At 42.8% G+C, this 25616-nt stretch overlaps 1 protein-coding gene across 1 annotated transcript in view; it reads left to right on the top strand.

The window, feature by feature from the left end:
* Positions 1-25616, top strand: part of LOC126483993 (uncharacterized) — a 366871-nt gene that overhangs the window by 250240 nt on the left and 91015 nt on the right. Inside the window, exon 2 of the mRNA XM_050107299.1 lies at positions 9371-9509. Coding sequence (XP_049963256.1) covers positions 9371-9509 — 139 coding nt within the window. The remainder of the gene's footprint in view (positions 1-9370; positions 9510-25616) is intronic.

The raw sequence follows: 25616 nt of genomic DNA on the forward strand, positions 1-25616 counted from the left end.
TGAAAGATTCAGTGTTTAAACCTCCTCTACCAAGAAACGTGCCAGAACTGCGAGCTCACATCAACGATCCTTTCGAACTCATTGATGGTGACATGCTGCACCGAGTGTGGGAGGAACTTGATTGTCGACTTGATGTCTGCCGAATCACTAAAGGGGCAAATATCGAACATTTGTGAATGCCTAAAAAAACTTTTTGAGTTTTTGTATGTGTGTGCAAAGCATTGTGAAAATATCTCAAATAATAAAGTTATTGTAGAGCTGTGAAGTCGCTTCAATCATTTGTAATAACCCTGTATTACAATCTCCGTCTCCCTCTTCAGGTTTTACTCTCTGCAGCTCCATCTAGTACCATGGAAGTTATTCCCTGATGTCTTAACAGATGCCCTATCATCCTGTCCCTTCTTTTTATCGCTGTTTTCCATATATTCCTTTTCTCGCCAATTCTGTGGAGAACCTTCTCATTCTATATCTTATCAGGCCACCTAATTTTCAACCTTCTTGTGTAGTACCATATCTCAAATGCGTCGATTATATCCTGTTACGGTTTTCCCATAGTCCACGCCTCGCTATCATATAAAGCCGTGCGCCAAACGTACTTTCTCATAAAATTTCTTCCTCAAATTAAACCTGTGTTTGATACCAGTAGATTTCTTTTGGCCGGGAATGCCCTTTTTGCCAGTGCTAGTCGGCTCTTTTGTCCTCCTTGATCTCTTCTCTGTGGGTTATTTTGGTTCCTAGGTAGCAGAATCCTTAACTTTTATCTACTTCGTGATCACCAATCATGATGTTTAGTTTCTCGCTGTTTTCATTTCTGCTACTTCCCATTACTTTCGGCTTTCTTCGATTTACTCTTAGTCCAGATTCTGTATCTATAGACTGTTAATTCCATTCAACAAATGCTGTAATTCTTCTTTACTTTCATTCAGAATAGCAATGTCACCAGCTAATTTTGTAAATGATATCCTTCCACCCCGAATTTCTATCCCATTCTTGAACCTTTCTTTTATTTCCGTCATTGCTTCTTCGATGTTTAGATTGAACTGCAGGGGTGAAAGACTACATACCTGTCTTACACCGTTTGCAATCCAAGCACTTGGTTCATGGTCTTCCACTCTTGCTGTTCCCCCTTGGTTCTTGTACATATTGTGTGTTACCCGTCTTTCCCTATAGCTTATCCCTATTTTTCTCAGGATTTCGAACATGTTGCACCATTTTACACTGTCGAACGGTTTTTCCAGGTCGACAAATCTTACGAACATGTCTTGATTTTTTTTTTCAGTTTTGCTTCTATTATCCACCGCAATGTCAGAACTGCCTCTTTGTTGCCTTTACTTTTCCTAACCCCAAACTGATCGTCCTCAGTTTTCTTTTCTATTCTTGGGTGTATATTATTCTTGTAAGCAGTTTACGTGCATGAGCTGTTAAGCTTATTGTGCGATAATTCTGGCACTTGTCAGCTGTTGCAGTCTTGGGAACTGTGTGGACGACGTTTTTCCGTAAATCTGATGGTATATCGCCAATCTCATAATTGAACACACCAACATGAATAATAGTTTTGTTGGCACTACCCGCAATTATTTTAGAAAATCCGATGGAATGTTACCTGTGTACAAGAAGGGTAAAAGATCGGGCCTGAAAAATTGCAGACCAATATTCTTAACATTGGTTTGCCGAAGAATTCTTGAACATATTCTGAGTTCGAACATAATTTCCTACTGACTGAAAAGCTCCTGTACATGAATCGGCATGGTTTTAGAAAGCATTGCTCGTGCGTAATGCAGTTTGCCCTTATCTCACATGATATACTGTGAACTATGGATGAAGCCAATATGCAGATACCATATTTCTAGATTTCTGAAAAACGTTTGACACGGTACCCACTGCAGACTGTTGAAACGAACGTACTCTGGCTAACGTGCAAATAAAACTGCGAGGAAACGCTTGTGGGAAACAGTCAATTTTGTCAGATGCCGTATTCAGTTTGGATTATGAGATAGTTGTGCGATCCTGAGTGATAGTATGTCTAGGTACAAATGAACTGTTTGGCGTGGACCACACGATAGAAACTTTACTATGAGGTGGTGTAGCACACGCAGTCGTTCCGTTTGAACTCAGTTCATCCCTGGTGGTGATAACGACTGACCACCAGTTTCCATCTTCTCTCATATCAGAGTCGTCCTGATCGACCTGGTATTCTTCGTCTGACGAATCGTCTGCAGTTACGTCACAGTCAGATTTCGCCGACATCCGCTGTAATTCTTTGCGCGTTATTTTTCTTCTATTGTTCATCTCAGGGGCCTACAAAAACATAAAACAACAGTGGTAAAAACCAGTTTTTCTACTCATTCGCGAGCCTGGAAATACACAAAACGATCGCCGTAAAAGCCACTCTGAGAATGAAGTACACCTTTCCTGCAGTACCGCTTGGACTTACATAACAGTCTCTGCTGATAAGCGTGTTCTATAATACTACATTACAAATTTTTATGTACTTACCAGGTTCTGATTGGGGAGGAAAAATAAACTTGGAGATGAATAATTAACAATTATTTGACAAATCAACACAACATAAGCGCAGCACACTGTCTCTGCAACATCACTGTAACGCAACTGGCGGAAAACATTAGTTTCCTTCTTGGAACATCATATGGGTTGCTCTCGATGGACATTATTCGAAACTAGATGTGTCTTACTCACTTCCTGACCGGTGGGGCAGCATCCTACGAGCACTGGAATCACTACCGCCCCCAGTAGTCTACGAATGCCACTTCACAGGACGTATATATCCTGTTGGTAGTTTAAGTATTATGAAACTTTTGCTCCCAGCAGTTTAACATATTCTAGCTTTTGCCAGACCCTCCCATTTTTCCCTTCTATTGCTCCTTCTACCGCCAAGTTAACTAATCCTGATTGGCTTAACAGATGACCCACTAACCCGTTTCCTTTTTCTGGTAAGAGTCTTCTGAACACTCCTGTCGTCACCCATTCCTTACAGCACCCCTTCATTGTGTGCTTTAGTATTCAGTATCACGTTTCTAACGCTTAGTTGCCTTTTTCGGATTTTCTATTGTTCACATTTCTTTTGGTCTAAGATTCTCTAAATTCTGACAGTAATAACAGACGAATAATTAATAATATTTCCGAGATAACAGTCAAAGTTGTAAATCAAGTACGGCCCGCGTGTTAAATAACCGTACGAGTTATCACTGCGTCTTAACTTCTGTATTGGGTACACAAAGAAAGGATGAAAAGTTTTAAAACGTTAGTGAACGTTTAACGGCATCATACCAGTGGTAAGATTCGTGATGCTGGAGTAGGTCCTCTGATAGAAACACATAAGGCTTAGAAGACGTATTAAAAGGAGTGGATAGGAAACTAAACAATGAATAGGGATTGTGGTCAATAAAAGATACTGACGATGAAGTGCAGAAAAAAGAATTGTCAGCTACTAAATACGAAAACTATGAAGAATGGAGATGCATCACAGTAAGCGAAATTATTATTTCTAGGAAGTAAGATACATGGGGTGGCCGAAGCGTCAGAGACATCGGAAACTTATTGAGGTAGGCCTAAAGAACTTCGATTGGCTAAAAGTATCTTCTGGCTAGAAACGAGGAAGGAAATTCTTACGCTGTAATCGACCACAACATTTTACGAAAGTGAAACGTGGAAAGTGAGGGACTTAAAAAGAAAGTGCCGACGCGAGAAATATTGAGAATTAAGTGTAGAGGTAGGAATGAAATGAATAGGTACTATAAAGGCGAAATGTGTTTGTGAAAAGTCTTACGTGAACAACGGCTAGGCTAGTGGTACATATTTTGAAACACGCAAGAAGAAGTCACACTACTCAGGAATAGTAGAGATACACAAAGATTAGAATATGTAACACAGATTATGTAATACACTGGGTGTACAAAGATGAAAAATTGAATAAACTAGAAAGACAAATAAGAAAATGTTGGAGGACGGCATCAAAATAGAAAAACTACAAGAAAGAGAGATAGCACGAACAAATAGCAGAAAGTAATCCATTCAGTGCACCGATAGAAATATTTCTCTGAAAATGAATTTCCATTGAGATTCGATTTACAATACAATTATTAACAAGTAAGTAGAGTTACACAAGCTCATATGTAATATTAACGCAAAGAAGATTGCATACCATGCTAACCAGACAGGGAATGCTTTGAACTGATCCTTGAAAAAACGTACTGTTAGACCAGCTCCAAAAGATATACGTGTAACTTGAGCAGGTGGAGATTTCGTTCCCCGTCCAACACTGGTTTCTAATTTCACTCGCACCGGTTCCGGTTCCATACACCAAAAACTGGCAGCGAGTTCGACAACAGCGATACCCTAGAACGGAGTGGCAGAGCACTTAACTCGAAATACGCTGCACAATGGTAACATATGTAGCGGTGTCTGCAATAACCGTTCTATTAGTAGGACCCTGGATAGTTTTTAATACACTCCTGGAAATGGAAAAAAGAACACATTGACACCGGTGTGTCAGACCCACCATACTTGCTCCGGACACTGGGAGAGGGCTGTACAAGCAATGATCACACGCACGGCACAGCGGACACACCAGGAACCGCGGTGTTGGCCGTCGAATGGCGCTAGCTGCGCAGCATTTGTGCACCGCCGCCGTCAGTGCCAGCCAGTTTGCCGTGGCATACGGAGCTCCATCGCAGTCTTTAACACTGGTAGCATGCCGCGACAGCGTGGACGTGAATCGTATGTGCAGTTGACGGACTTTGAGCGAGGGCGTATAGTGGGCATGCGGGAGGCCGGGTGGACGTACCGCCGAATTGCTCAACACGTGGGGCGTGAGGTCTCCACAGTACATCGATGTTGTCGCCAGTGGTCGGCGGAAGGTGCACGTGCCCGTCGACCTGGGACCGGACCGCAGCGACGCACGGATGCACGCCAAGACCGTAGGATCCTACGCACTGCCGTAGGGGACCGCACCGCCACTTCCCAGCAAATTAGGGACACTGTTGCTCCTGGGGTATCGGCGAGGACCATTCGCAACCGTCTCCATGAAGCTGGGCTACGGTCCCGCACACCGTTAGGCCGTCTCCCGCTCACGCCCCAACATCGTGCAGCCCGCCTCCAGTGGTGTCGCGACAGGCGTGAATGGAGGGACGAATGGAGACGTGTCGTCTTCAGCGATGAGAGTCGCTTCTGCCTTGGTGCCAATGATGGTCGTATGCGTGTTTGGCGCCGTGCAGGTGAGCGCCACAATCAGGACTGCATACGACCGAGGCACACAGGGCCAACACCCGGCATCATGGTGTGGGGAGCGATCTCCTACACTGGCCGTACACCACTGGTGATCGTCGAGGGGACACTGAATAGTGCACGGTCCATCCAAACCGTCATCGAACCCATCATTCTACCATTCCTAGACCGGCAAGGGAACTTGCTGTTCCAACAGGACAATGCACGTCCGCATGTATCCCGTGCCACCCAACGTGCCAGCAAGATCTCCGGATCTGTCCCCCATTGAGCACGTTTGGGACTGGATGAAGCGTCGTCTCACGCGGTCTGCACGTCCAGCACGAACGCTGGTCCAACTGAGGCGCCAGGTGGAAATGGCATGGCAAGCCGTTCCACAGGACTACATCCACCATCTCTACGATCGTCTCCATGGGAGAATAGCAGCCTGCATTGCTGTGAAAGGTGGATATACACTGTACTAGTGCCGACATTGTGCATGCTCTGTTGCCTGTGTCTATGTGCCTGTGGTTCTGTCAGTGTGATCATGTGATGTATCTGACCCCAGGAATGTGTCAATAAAGTTTCCCCTTCCTGGGACAATGAATTCACGGTGTTCTTATTTCAATTTCCAGGAATGTATTATTCGATTTTACACCCGAAACTGTAGGAACCAATGGCTTGAGGAGCGGTGCATGCTGCTTTTGTAACTCCATCTCCCTCCCACCATCCACCCCCACCCCTTATGTATTTACAATTACAAGTAGAAATTATCATAAACAATTTCCTTTGACACAACTAAATAAAAAAAATTAACAACTGCACAGAGGTAACATTTTTATAACCGTAAATTAAATTTCCTTAAGAAACAGAAATTTCAAAACACAAATTTGTTTTAAGAAAGAGAATTGTGTATTACAATAATAAAGAAGAATGTCCCAAATTTAACAACTCCTGATATGCAGAAGAAGCTTTGAGAGAATGACTGTATCACTAAGTACAAAATTACAGTGCAGTTATGAATGCTTGCTGTGCCTAAAAGAAACGAAACGAAAGGTCGAAACTTGCGCTGCGCTGGACAGCATCGCAAAGAGTTTCTATAGTACGATTTTCACCGGTGTGCGCGCGCAGGTATTGATGCATCACAACGAACCATGTAGCTTCAACGGATCAGGCCACGTCAGTCGAGATGTGGACGGTAACACAGGAAAGTTCAGTATGCACTGTGCCTTGTTAGATTCGAATCCGTGGCCAACGTTCACGTACAACGAAGAGCCACCAAACAGAAGTAACAAAAATCGGTGGGATAAGCAGTTAAAGATACCTGCAGTCTGCTGGACGAACCCCGTTCTGGTAGGCCTTCGGTAAGTGTTGATGCTAAAAGGGATAACTATCTAACGAGCCCGAAAGAATCGGTGCGTGTTTGTGGTCGAGAATTAGGCCTAAAAAAGATTACAGTTCATAAGGTTTCAGTTGTTGCATGCTGTCTAACCGAAACGATTCGAGTTTGTTAGAGATATGCTTAATGAGGTAGACCATGATGAACGGTTTATGAACAAGAGTCTGTTTAGCGATGAGGCCACATTCCATGCCTGTGCTCATGCTCAACGCTAGAACATCGGAATATGGGTTTCTGAAAATCCTCCTACCTTCATTGAGTATGAACGGTAACACTGCTAAGGTTAACGCGTGGTGTGCCCCGGTGCATAGTAAAGTTATAGGCCCATTTTTGTTGGCGGAGCACACTAAGACGTCAAACACTATCTTGACGTGTTGCAATTGTATGCCGTGCCACAGTTCTCAGGTTTCATCTTTCAAGTCGGCGCTCGCCCACACAACGCCAACAATGTTCGCTAGTTTCCGGATACGTAATTTGCCCAGCGTTGGATAGGAGGGGCTGGTTTGAAGTCATGGCCACCACAATCTTCGAACCTAATGCCTTTAAACTTCCACTTTTGGGGTTATGTGAAGCAACGTGTGTGCAGTGAATGTATTAACGAAATTAATCATGTATTGTATAAAACATTCTCAGACTTCTTGCTGCGTCTATCGAGAGTAAAACCTCGAGCTTTCGACGGCTTATACCATCGTCTACGTCAGGAACAACTGACTGTGAAAATTGCTGCTGTGTTGGCTTTATATAGCCCAAAGACGGCTTCTGATTGGTCGGTGTTTACATCTTACAGTCACAGACGGTGTCAACGTCGGCGCTCGTGGCGCCACCGCTCCCGCATTACCAAAAACATTGCGACGATTATCACTGGCTCTTCTCTGCATCGAGAGCTCGCTTGAAGGTTTCCTCCATATTCTTATTTCTAAAACCTACTTAATTATAGAGTCCCAGTATCTGGAAGCCAGGGACAAAATTTTTGTTTCTTCAAACAGTATTTTTCGTTTGCTTCTGAGGCTGTGCTCAGCAATCAATGGAGTGGCATAATGCAAATTCACCAGAGGAAAAAAGAATCAAAACCACACCTTCTGCTAGAAAAGTTATGGCTACAGTGTTTTTCGTTTCCGAAGGACTCTTCCTTGTGGACATCATGCCAAGTGGAACCACCATAAATTCTGATGCATATGTGACGACCCTGAAGAAACTTCAAGCTCGACTGAGTTGTGTTCGACCACATCGGCAAAAGCAGGATGTTTTGCTGTTGCACGACAATGCACGGCCACATATCAGTCTAAAAACCATGGAAGCGATCAGAAAACTCGGATGGACAACACTGAAACACCCACCTTACAGTCCTGACCTGGCTCCAAGTGAGTATCATCTCTTTGGGAAACTGGAAGACTCTCTTCGTGGAACAAGATTTGAAGATGATGACTCACTTGTGCACGCTGCCAAACAGCGGCTGCAACAGGTTGGTCCAGAATTTTACCGTGCGGGTATACAGGCACCGGTTCCAAGATGGCGTAAGGCAGTTGAGAGGGATGGAAATTATGTGGAGAAATGAAAATATTGTTCCTAAAGGATGTATCTACACACTGTAAAACTTTCAAACATGTAGAATAAAAGATGGATAAAAAAAAATAGTGTGCATTTCTTTTGGAGTGACCCCCGTACGTACTGCTTCCCGCCTAGTGCATCGTTCATTGAGCCAAACAGACGGCAGTCGGAAGGCGCACGTTCCAAGTTGTAGGTTGGATGAGGGAGAAGAGTCCAATGAAGTTCTGCGAGCTCGTCTCGGACGCGCAGACTTTCGGGAGGCCTTGCTTTGTCATGGAGAAAAGGAAATTCCTTTGCAGTTTTGTGGCGACGAACACACTGAAGTCGTTTCTTTAATTTCTTAAGAGTAGCACCATGAGGGTGGACATCAAACAGAATAACCCCTTCAGAGTCTCCGAGGACCGTCACCATGACTTTACCGCCTAAGGCTGTTGATTTGAACTTTTTCTTCGGAGTGATAAATCCAAGTACCATTGCCTGTGACGATGTCTCACAAACAGTTGTCACGATCAGCCTCATAACGTGCAAGCAGTTCAGCACAGATGGTCCTTCGTTGAGATTTATGGTGTACTGTTAGGCGGCGAGGAAACCAGGAGGCACCCCAACTGGTGGACGAATTTGTCAGCACCACTAATAGAGACATCCAGTTGAGCAGCGTGGTGTTTGATTATGATCCGTTGGTTCCCTCTAACTAGAGTGTCTGCGCGTTCCAACACTGCAGGAGTCACAGCTGCATGCGATTGGTCAGCTCGCGTTGCGACCGTACAGGTTTGCGCAACCTTGTTGCGATGATGACAGACACTCACCCAACAACTCACCGTGCTTTTGTTCACTGCCAGGTCTCCAAAACACTTCTTCAAGTGCCCATAAATATCTGCAATGCTCTGGTCATCAGCCACAAGAAACTCAGTGACAGCTCTCTGATTGGAACGCACCTCCGCTGCAGACGCCATTTGGAAGGCTACGCATAGCGCCGCCATCTATTGGAACTTTATGAAATGATAGGGTCTGAAGTAGGAATATTACACTATGTCCCACAACAAATTCCGCATTTTTAAACCGAAATTGGCCAGGGGGAAAAGGTGTTGCATTTGCACTGAACGCCCCTCCTATTTCATTTGCAAACTTTTATGCAGTTTCTGACACTAGCAGAATGCGTGTTTGTATTTTTGTGTATCGTCAGTGTGTCGGCTGGTGTTGCAGGTGTTGTTGGCGCTGGTGGCGGCCTGGGGAGACGACGAGGCCCCGCCGGAGGGCTACTACGCCTTCATGGAGGCACCGCTGGCGCAGCCGCCGCGGGTGCGCAGACCGCCCTACGCGCAGTCCGACCACGACTGTCCAGGTCAGTACTGGCTCCTCGTCAGCGTACGTTTGTTCCAGTTAAATGGATGTTCACAAAATTAATTTCTTTAGATATATTTCTCTCAAAATGACCAGTAAACAGTTACATAATTGCCTTTATGGTGAAATGTTAGCAGCAGTAACACACTGACATCCTCTACTCTTTCAAGCAAACTTCGAGGGGCGTTTGAAAAGTCCGTGCGAAGTCCGAGAGATGGCACCACCGGCACGTGTCGAGGTCATGTTTAGTTAGTAGCATCTTTCGAAACAACGCACACCAAGTTTCAGCCATACTGGTCTATTCCTTTGTGTTTGGCATTCAAGTGAATCAAGGAAGGCAAAACGCCTCAGGAGACTAAAGAGAAGCTTGATAAACATTACGGTGACTCTGCACCTTCGATAAGAACGGTTTATAAGTGGTTTCAAAATTTTCGGAGTGGCCACATGGGCACAAGTGATGCTGAACGTGCTGGGCGCAGTGTGGAGGTTACAGCTCCAGAAATCACTGACAAAATCCATGATATGGTGATGGATGGCAGCAGAGTTAAGGGGCGTGAGATTGCTAGTGCTGTGGGCATCTCGAGTGAACGGGTACATAATATTTTGCATAAACATTTGCTCATGAGGCAGCTATCCGCAAGATGGGTTCTGCGATTGCTCACGCTTGACCAAAAACGGAATCGTGTGAAGTGTTGCAGCTGTTCAGTAAGAATCCGCAGGACTTTAAACGTCGTTTCGTCACTGTGAATGAAACGTGGATACATTACTATACTCCTGACACCAAAGAACAATCTAAACAATGGGTTACCAAGGGAGAATCTGCACCAAAAAAGGCGCAGACCTTTCCTTTGGACGGAAAGGTTTTGGCGACTGTCTTTTGGGATTGGCAAGGGATAATCCTCATCGCCTATCTGGAGAAGGGTAAAACTCCAGAATGAGATTTTCACTCTGCAGCGGAGTGTGCGCTGATATGGAACTTCCTCGCAGATTAAAACTGTTTGCCGGACCGAGACTCGAACATGGGACCTTTGCCTTTCACGGGCAAGTGCTCTACCAACTGAACTACCCAAGCACGACTCACGCCCCGCCCTCACAGCTTTACTTCTGCCAGTACCTCGTCCCCTACCTTCCAAACTTTACAGAAGCTCTCCTGCGAACCTTGCAGGACTAGCACTCCTCAAAGAAAGAATATTGCGGAGACATGGCTTAGCCACAGCCTGGGGGATGTTCCCAGAATGAGATTTTCACTCTGCAGTGGAGTGTGCGCTGCTATGAAAGTTCCTGGCAGATTAAAACTGTTTGCCGGACCGATACTCGAACTTGGGACCTTTCCCTTTCGCGGGCAAATGCTCTACCAACTGAGCTACCCAAGCTTGATGGGGCGCGAGTCGTCCTTGGGTAGCTCAGTTGGTAGAGCACTTGCCCGCGAAAGGCAAAGTTCGCATGTTCGAGTCTCACAGTTTTAATCTGCCAGGAAGTTTCAAGGGTAAAACTATTACAGGTGCATATTATTCATCGTTGCTGGACTGTTTGAAAACCGAGCTACAAGAAAAACGCCGGCGATAGGACCGCAAAAAAGTCCTTTTTCATCACGACAATGCATCAGCACACACCTCAGCAGTTGTGGTCGCAAAATTAATGGAAACAGGATTCCCACTCGTTTCACATCCCCCCTATTCTCCAGACTTGGCTCTCTCGGACTACTATTTGTTCCCGAATTTGAAGAAATGGCTGGCGGGACAGAGATTTTATTCAAACGAGGAGGTGATTGCTGCAACTAATAGCTATTTCGCAGACTTGGACAATTCCTAGTATTCGGAAGGGATCAACAAATTACAACAGCGTTGGGCGAAGTGTATAAGTCTAAAAGGAGACTATGTCGAAAAATAAAAAAAGTTTACGCCAAACGCGTAAGTACTTTTTATTTTTGCACGGACTTTTCAAACGTCCCTCGTAAAGACAACTCATTTTTATTACAGTGCTCTGAGTGTGATCATATATTTAGAACGTTTCTTTATTTAAATACTGTTGTAATGTAATAGTTTAGTGTGGGACGTGGTCAAGTTGAGTCCAATCTTGTCTGTAGGTCTTAAGAACGATGTGTGCCGCGCTGTTTGAGGCACCATGCCACGGATTGCGTGGCCTGTGCCGTCGGAGGTTCGAGTCCTCCCTCGGGCGTGGGTGTGTGTGTTGTTCTTAGCATAATTTAGTTTAAGTAGTGTGTATGTCTAGCGACCCATGACCTCAGCAGTTTGGTCCCTTAGGAATTCACACACATTTGAACATTTGAACGATGTGTTTTTGGTGGTAATGGCTTCAGCCAGTGGAAAAGCAGACACTGCTGAAGTCAAGTGGAGGCGGACACTTTTTCAGGGTGCGTTTAAGGCAGCGATTCGGGACGCTTGAAGAAGGCAGACTGCCTGTGGTAATGAATGTTATGTGATCGTGTAGGTGATAAAGCTGTTATAAGACTTTAATTTTTGAGGGCAGTTTTACGTGAGATGTTGAATACTGTGGGGGCACTTTGAATTCTGGAAAAAGGCAGACCTGTCTGAGCTGATGTGAGTCACTCGGTCCTGTATTCTAGGCAGTGAACAACCGCTACAATGCTCTTTTGCCAATTCCAGTACAGAAATGGAATAGACAGAGTATGAGTCTCCACTCTTCATCTCACGTGTGTTAATTTGTAAATCATCACGTTCAAAACTGAATTATTTTGAACCATGAATTTTTCTTGTGTTGTGATCATGAAATGGACTTAGTTCTCCCGCGTCTATGCTGACTATTCAGCTTGGGGATTCTGCTACCATTCTCATACGGCTCTCAACGCGACTTCACTGCATTTGATAAGGCTATTTCCTGTCCGTATTTTAACTGGGAATCGTGCAACCACTTTCCGTTTATTTGAGATGTAGTTTCTTGAATAAACATTTAACGTAATCCTCTGTCGTCTACATCAATTACAGAGGTTAGAGTAGAATCCTTTTTATTAAATTACTCGTGTATCTTTTATTTTATGTTTCTGTGTATTTTATGAATTCGCAATTCTAGCCAATGCATAAACTATTGTACTGCAGGATCGCAGTTACAGATTATTTTTTGCAGCGAGTTAGCACCTGCGCATGAAAGTAGACGTGTGCTGTTCGCCTCTACGATATTATCTCAAGCTATTCCTTTTTAAACAGTTACCTATGGTGCAAGCAACATCAGGTAAATTTGCCACTGGTTTGCTTGTTTGGAATGCTGTTTAGAGAGCAACTACTCCGCAGAAAATTGTTAGGTGACGTTGCAAACTACATAACCGTTTTAAACAAGAACTACTGGAGTTACAGGACAACATACCAACTTCGTGTGTATTTCTTTGGATACGTTGTATTCTGTTGGATCTACGTGCAGTGCAAAAGCGCTGTGTGAGAGACAGCAGATTATTTATCAAATCCATTGCTAGGTGGTGTCGGTGGCAAGATCACACAATTGTTCTTAGCATACCATTAAAAACAAATGTTTGGTTGTTTTTACATCATTAGAATATAGAACAGCGAAAATTTAAAATAGCCTTGTGTCGTCTTCTTCTTTGTCTTCTGACAGTCACAGATTAGGTCTATCTACCACTTCTGACCTCACATCCGTCAATTAACTCACCGTCCTATGTTCCTTTAGGTTTGTATTGTGAGAGCATTTTTGGAATCATTGTTTATTCCATTTGTTCCAGATATTCATTCCAGTTTTCTTCTGTTTTGTCATTTACTGCAAACATATTCTATATTGTCTAATCTTTTCGTTATGAATCCTTTTCAACTTAATACAATCTTTGACTGATTGTCTAAATTTCATTCCAGCCGTCTGAACACATCTAAAATCTTCCCCATTCATAACCTAAATTTGACTGCCATACAGTAGAACAGGTACAGCCAACACCTTATTAAATATCATTTTTGTGTCTGTTCATGTATTTTTTTTTTAATTTTTTGCATCTAGTGCGACATACAATCTGATCTCTCTGTAATTTAATAATTATTTGCACCCTTATCTTCGTTAAAAGTAATGTAGCTCCCTAAGTGACTGAAGTCCTGAACCTGTTCCAAAGCCGGCCGAAGTGGCCGTGCGGTTAAAGGCGCTGCAGTCTGGAACCGTAGGACCGCTACGGTCGCAGGTTCGAATCCTGCCTCGGGCATGGATGTTTGTGATGTCCTTAGGTTTAACTAGTTCTAAGTTCTAGGGGACTAATGACCTCAGAAGTTGAGTCCCATAGTGCTCAGAGCCATTTGAACCTGTTCCAAAAATTTAATCTTCAGTTAGAGCATTGTTTTATTCTGAATATTTCCAATGGAATATTCAATTAGGTATATTTTTGTTCTGCATATTTCCCATGGAATGCCATTGTCTTAGTTTTATTTACTGCTATCTTAAAATTACAATACTTTCCAATTAAGTTTAAAAGATGGATTGATTTTCCTAGTTGAGGTTTTGCCATTTATACGAGGGCAGTTCAATAAGTAATGCAACACATTTTTTTCCTCGGCCAATTTTGGTTGAAAAAACCGGAAATTTCTTGTGGTATATTTTCAAACATTCCCGCTTCGTCTCGTGTAGTTTCATTGACTTCCGACAGGTGACAGCGCTGTACGGAGCTGTTAAAATGGCGTCTGTAACGGATGTGCGTTGCAAACAACAGGCAGTGATCGAGTTTCTTTTGGCGGAAAACCAGGGCATCTCAGATATTCATAGGCGCTTGCAGAATGTCTACGGTGATCTGGCAGTGGACAAAAGCACGGTGAGTCGTTGGGCAAAGCGTGTGTCATAATCGCCGCAAGGTCAAGCAAGACTGTCTGATCTCCCGCGTGCGGGCCGGCCGTGCACAGCTGTGACTCCTGCAATGGCGGAGCGTGCGAACACACTCGTTCGAGATGATCGACGGATCACCATCAAACAACTCAGTGCTCAACTTGGCATCTCTGTTGGTAGTGCTGTCACAATTGTTCACCAGTTTGGATATTCAAAGGTTTGTTCCTGCTGGGTCCCTCGTTGTCTAACCGAACACCATAAAGAGCAAAGGAGAACCATCTGTGCGGAATTGCTTGCTCGTCATGTGGCTGAGGGTGACAATTTCTTGTCAAAGATTGTTACAGGCGATGAAACATGGGTTCATCACTTCGAACCTGAAACAAAACGGCAATCAATGGAGTGGCGCCACACCCACTCTCCTACCAAGAAAAAGTTTAAAGCCATACCCTCAGCCGGTAAAGTCATGGTTACAGTCTTCTGGGACGCTGAACGGGTTATTCTGTTCGATGTCCTTCCCCATGGTCAAACGATCAACTCTGAAGTGTATTGTGCTACTCTTCAGAAATTGAAGAAACGACTTCAGCGTGTTCGTAGGCACAAAAATGTGAACGAACTTCTCCTTCTTCATGACAACGCAAGACCTCACACAAGTCTTCGCACCCGAGAGGAGCTCACAAAACTTCAGTGGACTGTTCTTCCTCATGCACCCTACAGCCCCGATCTCGCACCGTCGGATTTCCATATGTTTGGCCCAATGAAGGACGCAATCCGTGGGAGGCACTACGCGGATGATGAAGAAGTTATTGATGCAGTACGACGTTGGCTCCGACATCGACCAGTGGAATGGTACCGTGCAGGCATACAGGCCCCCATTTCAAGGTGGCGTAAGGCCGTAGCATTGAATGGAGATTACGTTGAAAAATAGTGTTGTGTAGCTAAAAGATTGGGGAATAACCTGGTGTATTTCAATGCTGCATAAAACAACCCCTGTTTCAGAAAAAAAATGTGTTGCATTACTTATTGAACTGCCCTCGTACAATATCGTCATCATATAATAGTAAGTTAACATTAAATAATCCACGTAAACGTTAAAAGAGTAGGCGATAAAGTACACAGTACTCTCACACCTCTGTTTATTAGCGTATTCTCCCCTGTGTAACTGAGGACATCAAGTGCAGTGTAAGTTCCACTGCACAGACTGTTAATGCAGCTTATGTGACTTGGGCATCGATGGTTCTCATAAATATTCACAGGCTCTTTCTGTACATCCTTATATAATACGTTAAAATAATCTGTAGGACTTAGAATGTGTGTACACAGTAGTGATTTTCTTATGATAAAAAACGTTCGATAAAGTGTACGGCAAGTGGATAAAACTATACATAAAACCTTTAAACTACAGTACATGAAAAATAAGGATATATGGTATCATCAGTTTTCTGCTATATCAGCAGGTACTTTGCGTCTCCATTTCCTGTAATACAATGCTTCCTTCTTAATGGTACTGTATGTTTTGCCGTTCATCACATCGTCCAGGATCTGAAATCTCTTCCTCCCTCGCCTCTTCTTTCCTTCCATATGCCCTTCCAAGAATGTTTTTATAAGCCTTTCCTTCTTTCTTAATACATGTCCAATACAGTTTGATTTACTTCTGTTTATGACATCCAGAAACTGTCTTTGCTCTCCCACTCTTCTCAGTACTTCTTCATTTTGCACTCTCTCCACACTTCTTATTCCTTCCATCATAGCTATGTCCACATTTCAGAAGCTTCCAGCCTTGCTTTATCTTTCTTCCGCAGTGTCCACGTTTCAGCATCATGTATTAGAATACTCATACAACACTTCATTAGCCTTTTACTCAGTTCATTGTCCATATTTCTGCAGAAAATTCACCTTTTCGTATAAAATGCTTTCTTCACCATGTTCTCGTTTTAATTGTTCTGCTGTCCTTCCACGCACTTTCTATCCTGCTTCCGAAGTATTTAAGGCTTTGCACATGTTATAACTCTTCTCCATTCAGGTTTATCTTTATCTTTTTATTTCCACCTAATGCTATTGCATTTGTTTCCTTTGTATTGATTTTCATTCCCTAACTGATACACAAGGCTATTAAACATCAATAGGCAGATTAGCTGTCGACAAATGCTCTTCCTGGAGACTGCTAGCTCCGTGCTGAGGTCTACCTAGTTGTTTACTTGTGACGTTGATAGAGCCGCACCTCGCTTTCGTGGTACCGTCTGCAGATTACTCATGAAGAATATATACCTGGTGTATCACATTCAGTGGCGAAAACTGACATTGGTAAAGGTATACAATAATAGTGGCAATAACGTTCCAGGAGACTCAAGTCCGCAAAGCAGTCGTTCGCGAGATAATTGTGAATGTGTGCTTGCGGGTTGTCACAGACTTTAATTCGAAATAATTCCCTCGTCAGTACAAATGCATTTGAAATACAAACTTTAAGATCTAATTTGGTTCAATTTCACCTGTAATCTACCTTATCGAGGAATATAGTCAATACTGCTCCAGGAAGTTACGTGTTACAATTTACTCTCCACTCTGCAACAGGTCCTTTAGAAGAACTTTTCGTGTGTTCCATATCTCCTGTAAACCACGGAACCGTTTTAAACCAAACTTGGTACACGTTTCCTTTACAGTCAGGCGGCAATCGCTGTGCGGATGGGTTAAGAACCACATACCTAACATAGTTAAGATGATATGACGTCACAAAGAATAAGATGTGTATAAAACTGCAACATCGTGCATGACGTTTAAATGTATTTCTTATGTGCCACTAACTGTATTCGCAATATATTTCTTAGGCAGTAGCCACATACGCCGCCAAATGTTCGTCCAGAAGTATATAATGCTACCACTCATAGTTCAGAAAATATGACATATAAACACCGATATGCGTGGAGAACTGCCACATTGTACATGGCCATTACATTTGTTACTTTTTCGACTAATTACATTCTCAATACATGTTGTAGACAGTGTTCACATATGCCGCGGAATGTACCTAAGAAATTTTATTGTTGGATGACACATGGCTCAAGAGATATGACGTCATAAACACTGAAACGCATGAAAAATGCCTCCATCATGCATGACGTTTTAATACATTTATTCCTTACTACTGAGATACTCGTACAGACGAGACAAATTAAGGGAACTCCTGACATGTAGCAGCACTTTTGACAGCTTTCGACTGTGAAGTGCAAACGCCAGTAGGCGAAAACCATAGCTGATTACGGAGCTGTGAAGAGGTATTTCCATAGGGATGTTTACAAACTCGCGTTGTAGATACGCGAAGCAGATGCGCCCAGCGTACTAAAACTGTCCCGGATCACGTTTGTTAATTTGGATACTGTACTTACACATTTGTACATTACACATATTTCTTTGTACCGGTACGTCTGTTTCATAGTATAACAGGTGTTTTCGCGAGTACATAGAAATGAATTTTTTTTTTCATACTTCACTACGAACAAAGCAAATTTTTTGTTTGCGTTTGCAATTGAAAACGCAAAAATACCCGGGTAATATCAGGTCTGTCAGCTATTTTCGAAAAAAAATGATTATCAATGGAATAATGATTTTACTTGTCAGCAGCATACTAATGCTTCCTCCAACACTATGATTGTGATGTTAATAGTGTGCTAGCTGTGACTGCAAGAAGTCTGAAGAATCACGTGCATAAGTTGATTAAAAACAGAAATGTATTTCTCTTGAATTCAGACATAATTTTTGTTGACGAGGGGTATGGCCACGTCTTGTAAAAGAGTCGGGTTCAGGGGTTTTCAATGACAATTTGTAAATAAAGTGTTGACTTAGCTCTCATTATTTCATTGCCTCCAACTGTGTCAGATTTACAAACTTCATAAGTGAGTACAAGATACACATGCACCGTATCTAGAAACCAACAGTACAGGGTGTCAGCCAGTCAAGGAATATTTTAAAAAATGTATTTCAAAGGCCCAGTCAAACCTTAACAAATTTTATCCCAGAGCAACTTACGCTGTGCCTACGTGATACAAGTTGTTTGTCTTTCAGAACCGAGGCAGTTCTGTCCAGTTAAAGCTGTTGACAAGAGACGCCTTGAGCCTTAGGCTGAAAGTGCTAGTGAATTCATGCCATCGGTTTTAGCCAATAGTGTGCCTGGGATACGGGGTCACGTGTGTGGACTCTGGAGCGTTTCACAGTGCAGAACACGGTTGCCTCTCTCTCTTGTGATCCAGACCTCGAGCAGAACGGACGTCTTTCTTGGGAGGCAGATCCTCTGGCTCTGCATTCCATGGAAATGTGTGACGAGGGCCTCCCGTCGGGTAGACAGACCGTACGCCTGGTGCAAGTCTTTCAATTTGACGCCACTTCGGCGACTTGCGCGTCGATGGGAATGAAATGATGATGATTGGGACAACACAACACCCAGTCCCTGAGCGGAGAAAATCTCAGACCCAGCCGGGAATCGAACAAGGGCCCTTTGGATTGACATTCCGTCACGCTGACCACTCAGCTACCAGAGGCGGACTCTGCATTCCATGACCGGCCACCAACATCAACTAACATGAACCGCCTCCCCTTCCATTGTCCACTTCAATCTGAACCCGAAACTTTTACAAGACGTGGCCATACCCCTGGTCAACAAAAATTATGTCTGAATTCAAGAGAAATACATTTCTGTTTTTAATCAACTTATGCATGTGATTCTTCAGACTTCTTAAAGTCACGGCCAGCACACTACTAATACCACAATCGTAATGTTGGAAGAAGCATTAGTATGCTGCTGACAAGTAAAATCATTATTCCACTGATAATCATTTTTTTCGAAAATAGCTGACAGACCTGATATTACCCGGGTATTTTTGCGTTTTCAATTGGAAACGCAAACAAAAAATTAGCTTTGTTCATAGTGAAATATCGAAAAAATTTCATTTCCATGTACTCGCGAAAACACCTTTGATACCATGAAGCAGACGCACAAATAAATATGTGTAATGTACAAATGTGTAAGTACAGTATCCAAACTAACAAACGTGATCCGGAACAGTTTTAGTACGCTGGGCGCATCTGTTTCGCGTATCTAAAACGCGGTTTTGTAAACGTCTCTTCGGAAATACCTCTTCACAGCTCCGTAAACCGCTATGGTTTTCGCCTACAGGCGTTTCCACTTCGCAGTCGAAAGCTGTCAAAAGTGCTGCCACATGTCAGGAATTCCCTTAATTTGTCTCGTCTGTACGAGTATCTCAGTAGTAAGGAATAAATGTCATCCAACAATAATTCAGTTGTTCGAGCTCCTAGACTGGCCTAAACCTAGTAACGTCCGACCCTAGGCGCGCCCCTTGTATACCGTACAATGAAATATATTCTCTTCATTTTAACTAATTTCCTATTCTGTCATTTAACGGCAGCCCTTGATGGCCACTTACAAGTCCTGACCGCTCGTCCTCCTGTAGATTGTCGTTGTAAGCAGAATCCAACACCCTTCTTCCCCCTTCCCTGCCCATGTACACAACTAATATGCTCATAGCATGAACCTAAAAGGAGACACTTTAGGATATGTGATTTCTTGTTTCGTCATAAATGTTAAATAAAAATGCTTACACTAACAAATATCAATCGAAAGTGTTACGTATGGAGCGGGTCAGGTGTTCATAGACCGTTACTTGATTAGTGGGAGCCCGTTTCTTGTTTGACAGAATCGGTTCAACACCCAACTGAGGCATCTTGGATTCTTTTGATGGTTTGGGGGATGGGAGCAGCTGTAGAGATGTTGTGAACACAAGCGGTTCTTTTTTAATTCTTTCAAGTTTAACAGTCATCCCATCTCTGGCGCAGTTTAGCGTCAGCTCCTAATATTTCCACTTGGTATGACAGGCGAAACAGACAGCTTCTGGCACACCCATAGTGCCTGGAAGTGGCGCACAGACTAACATATCTGGCACGCCGGGCGCTAAGTCGACTCCTGGACCACAGCCCGGCTCGGAGCTGTGATGGCTGCTGCTGTGGCTCGCGTCCTGGTGACGTGATGGTAGGCAGGGCTGCCCTGGAAGGCGAAACCTGAATCGTTGGCTGTGGTGTTGCATCAAGTAGCGGCATGCACGAGCGACAGGGGGCTGGTGAGTCGTCCGTTCGTGCCTTGGAAGCGGTGGGGTGTTGGTTGCCGCGTTTGGGCGTTCAGTCAGTGGCCAGTGGACAACCGTTTGGAGTCCGGCAGCATCGTAATTGCTTCATGGCTGCGCCAGTAGATCTCGTGGCAACGATCGACACTCTGCGGGCGAAGCAAAACAGCCCAGCCAAACCGATAACAGCCTACTCGGCTGGAATGGAGTTCAAATGCAGCTGCTCGATGCGGACTTTGTGGAAAGGCTGCGTTTTTGTGTGTCATCGGAGAAAGGTGAGCGATGTCCATGTGATGTCTCGCGGCTGTATAGCAAACTGCAAACACTTCACGGGGGGGGGGGGGGGGGGGGCTGGTCAGTGTCTCAGGTCACTGGTACGTGGAAGTGGTGGCACAAAAGCAGTTGGCCTCTGCTGAATTGCTGTATCAGCAAGGGCGTCGTCCAGCAATGATCAGTATGTGGGTCCTGCTGCTTTTTCCATAGCTCTGGCGGGGTCTGTTGTGTCACATGTATTTTTATGAAGTTAGGTGTTCTTCTTCGGGTAATTTTAATAAAAATTAATCACAATTAGTGTTATATTGACTTCAGTTGCACATTTGCCAACATTCGTATGTAACAATAACTTAACCAGTTCCCCAGTTAGGTGGGGAATTTAATCGAAAACTTTACATTTCCAGTACTCTTGTACTAACTGAGATGATACTTCATACTGAAACCAGTTTTGGCTCATAACCACACACTTGCCATTATAATCAATCAAGTTTCAATTTTATTTTACTGACAATAAGTAGTCTTAACAGTTTTCAAAATACACTGAGAGAGTATTGATACCGTTATTTTACATCAAACGCCCCAAATATGAAGTTCAGAAAATTATAAGGTATTGATAATGCTGAAGTAATTTCAAATAATACAAATTTTTAAAAACGGTACATTAAACAAACGTAAACAAAAAGGCTGCTAGTTATCATCACATTATGGTTCAGTGACCTCTAAATTCACTTAGAACGTTAACTTCTTTATTTTGAAGTACATATACAAAGTTGTAATTGGTCTAATATGAAAGCACTGCGTACAAAACAAACTGGAAACTTAAAATAGTAAATTCTGATGCCACAAGAATAATCTGTGACTGAATAATCGCTAGTAAAAAAAATGATAAATGTAAATATAGAGTGTAACAGCACCATGAAATTTCAGATACACGACTTCAATGCAAGTGACAAATTTGGATCAATCACTAGGGATTCACCATAAATCAGATTTTCACTACTAAATAAAGGTGCCAGAATACCCAGTTCCATTACAGGTTATACCTATTAAAGCAGATATGGAAACGTAGCCCTGGTAATCATAATGAAGATTGATTCACTGTGGTCCGCCACGAATTCTTCTCTTGGCTAACTTCTTTATGCTTCATGATCACTTGCACTCTACAACTTCAATTACTTGTTGGATTTGTTTCAATCACTGTCTTACCCTACAGGTTTTACACTCTACAGATCCTTCTAGTACCAAGGAAAGTTATCCAGGATGTCTTAACAAATGTCCAATATCCTGCTGCTCTTTCTTGTCAATGGTTTCCATATGTTCGTTACTTTGACTGTTCCGTAGAGAACCTCTTCATTCCTTATCATTCCACCTAATTTTTAACATACTTCTGTAGCACCACATCTTGAACGGTTCGATTCTTTTCTTTTCTGGTTTTATCACAGTCCACTATTCACTACCATAGAATGTTGTGCTCCAAATGTACGCTTTCAGATGTTTGATAGTAGTAGACTCCTTTTGTCCAGGAATTCCATCTTTTTCTGTCCTAGTCTGCTTTTTATGTCCTCCCTGCTTCTTCCGTTGTGCGTTGCTTTGCTTCCAAGGCAGCAGAATTCCTTAACTTCCCCTACTTTCTGGTCCCCAACAGTGATACTAAGTTTATTGCTAATCTTACTTCTGCTGCTCCTCATTCCTTCCGTATTTCTTCTGTTTAGTTTCAGTTCATCTTCTGTACTCATTAGACTGTGCTTCCCGTTCAACACATTCTGTAATTCTTCTTCAGTTTGACAGAGAATGACAGTAACGTCAGGCAACATTATCTTTGACATCCTTCCGTCCTTCATCCCGAATTTTAATCGCACTCTTGAGCCTTTTATTTCCATCATCGTTTCTTCAATGTAAAGATTGAACAATAGGGGCCAAAGATTATACAAAGTAATGTTAAATTATAACGATGATCGCGATATCCTTCATTTGTAATGAAAAGTAAGGTACAATTGGTTAAATGAGACAAAAATTGGTAAACATTGAAAATTTATTAAGAGGTGTATCTTGCCTAGCATTAATCCTTTATCGAGGGCATCCACTGTTTTCACGATTTGCCACATTTGTTTTAACTTTCTAGATGGATCCACTTCCCGTCGCTGCAGTTGTCAATTAACCTAATGGATGTCAACCGTATAAACTTTGTTCTGTTTAAGCGTATTTTAAATATTTGTATACTGTACTTTCTAAACGGGAGGTTCGGATGTTGGGGGAGCGCGGGAGGGGGGGAGTGGTCACAGTTTATTATCCCTCCCCCACAATATAAGTTGCCATCGCTCCCACTTTTAACAAGCTACAAGTGATTCCGATTTCAATAATAACAACAACAGAATTATAAAAGTTGTTTTAATATAATAATGTGCTTACATCAATGATTAGTACATCACTTCAGACACAGCTTCCTAGCATCATTTGGAAAGTATTCGTGCAGTAATTTGAAAAGTGCAAGCGTCTTTTAATTACTTTAAGAACTATAATAATAACCAACGTTCACAAATTTGACAACTTCATTACGTAAAAAATCTAAATGTACCCTCATCATTACCAGTCTTTCACTTAGCACTAATTTGTGAATGTTTAAATGAGGGAAAGGCTGATTCTTTCAGTCGTTTTAGACTGCGTTCGGGTAAATCAATCTTCCTTTTTTTCCCCTCAGTAGAGAGTCTTCCTCTCCCCCCCCCCTTGCCCCCCCCCCTCCCCCTTGTCATGCCTCTCTCAACTTATCGTTTTTAGCCTTTCTACTTGTTGACTCAGGAACCGTGCCGGATTTGCCGTTGGCAGCAAGTATGATTAGTCGGTGAATGGACACCTTTTCCTGGGTGAAATAGCTTTCAGAGGCCGGTGAGGTCTCAACCCAATCCACTTGACTTAGCCCACAGGAAAGGCGCTGATAAGTACCAGGTGTAAATTGTAATTGTCTACAATCCCTTGCCATTTTCGACAGTCTTAGTTTTCATGCTACTTTGTTCTCCGAAAGTTAAAAATTTGAAAATTAATTTGCGTAAAAACATAAATATTTTTAGTAAAATGGTCTTCCGAAGGAGGATGCGGGGTATGGGAGGGGGGGGACACAGATATCATGAACCTCATACCGACCTCCTCCACCTCTGGATACACGTCTGGACGTTTCTCACATATTTTACCACACAAACCCCTCGATGTAACAATGACTATGCAAATTGAACAAATTGTGCCTGGGATATAAGTTCCAATATACCTGGTCAAAAATAGCAGGTTGCGGTGAGCTACTGTGATGTCCACACAATCCGAGGAACGTGGGATATCCTCGTAAACACAGCTCAAACAGCCTACACAAAAAGTAAATTGTCATGTATTACGTTCACCTCGGCCTATCATCACTTCCCGAAATATTGCGTTGGGGCAGTCTTGGAGAGAAATTGCAAAATGTGCTGCTGGGCACAAGGGCTGAAACCACATTTTTATCACAAAAAACTGATAATATTACAATTATAGTTTTAACCATGAAGTAATTTTTTTAAACATGGATGCACTATTACTGAACATATGAATCCACATAACTGTAACTGGAAGTAATGAAAGTTCTTAGGGTGGCGGAAACAGCAAAATGTCATTCACAGACACAGTCAAACAATGATTCATGACGTTCTGCCAAACTTTTTAATGTATTCTTGTATGGACACACAGACTGACAGCACTTTCATTAATGTAGTTGTATAGTAAGATTATTGCTCCACTAAATCTAGCCAGATTCTGACCAAGTCTACCGTCAATTGTTGGTGTTCCCACGAAATTTCACTCATTGTGCTCACAGAAAGCACGTTAAATTGTCACTGAATTATCTACTGTTGAGAATGAATGTTATCTCCATAAGTTTAATTACACTGTGCCATGAATTACCGATTCACGCACCGTAGTATTCCTGCCTCGATTGGCCCTGGCGCCAGCATTGGTGTTGCGTCGTGCCACGGCAAAGCGTGCCTGGAACAGTAAAATGCTGGCGCACAGCGCCAGAAGGCGTGGAGCGGCGTGCTGTTTCAGCGAGGAACATACCAAAAACTGCGCCCACTGAAATTTACACCCTGCGATATTTACACCCAGAAAGGGTCGAGGAAGGGTCCACTAATCCCCTTACCTGGCAGGTAGAAGAGCTGACGGACGCTATCTAGAGGTTCCTAAACTCGCATTTCCAAGCCGTACTACACAGAACGCTGTGAACCGAGAATGTCAATGTTAATAGTGCATCGACAGCTTTCTACAAGAAATCGATACACGTTACAAAACCTTTTTTTCTAGCCATTTGATCGAAACTTCAGAAACGGAACTTCCCGCGATTATACAAAAATCATTTGACAATTATCATGAGATTTTTGAAGACGGTATCCTTGCACAGATTTCAAGACTAAGAAGATTTTTCCGAAACTGTTCCTAACTTCATTTTGGCGCTAAGATTTTTATTAACTTTGTGTGTTTTGATAGCGTTATGCACCAGAACTCTTTTTCACAAAAGTCAAATTAATTAAGAATTGTTTTGGATCCGCTATAACTCAAGCTCAACTGTTTGATTTATCAGTTAGTTAATAAAACATGGAATAGCTAAAGGTATCGATACTGATAAAACAGTTTCAAAATCTGAAGCCGAAAAGAAGGAAGAAATTCTAAGCTACGTGCTAGTCGCCTGTCGCGAAGAAGATCTGCGGCTACTTTTTCTGCTTCCTTAATATTCAGTTAAAGTTTGTTTTATTAAATACGTTTTATTTATTCGTTTTCATCCATAAGAAATTGTTTGCGAGTTATTTAACATTATACTATGATTATTTAGTCACGTATATGGAAAAACTCCTACAGACAAATGTTTTATTTTATGCTTTTGTGATCACAGCAAATATCACCAAGACATTCAG

This window comes from Schistocerca serialis, chromosome 6 (genome assembly GCF_023864345.2).
Source record: "Schistocerca serialis cubense isolate TAMUIC-IGC-003099 chromosome 6, iqSchSeri2.2, whole genome shotgun sequence".
In the NCBI taxonomy this organism is placed as follows: domain Eukaryota; kingdom Metazoa; phylum Arthropoda; class Insecta; order Orthoptera; family Acrididae; genus Schistocerca; species Schistocerca serialis.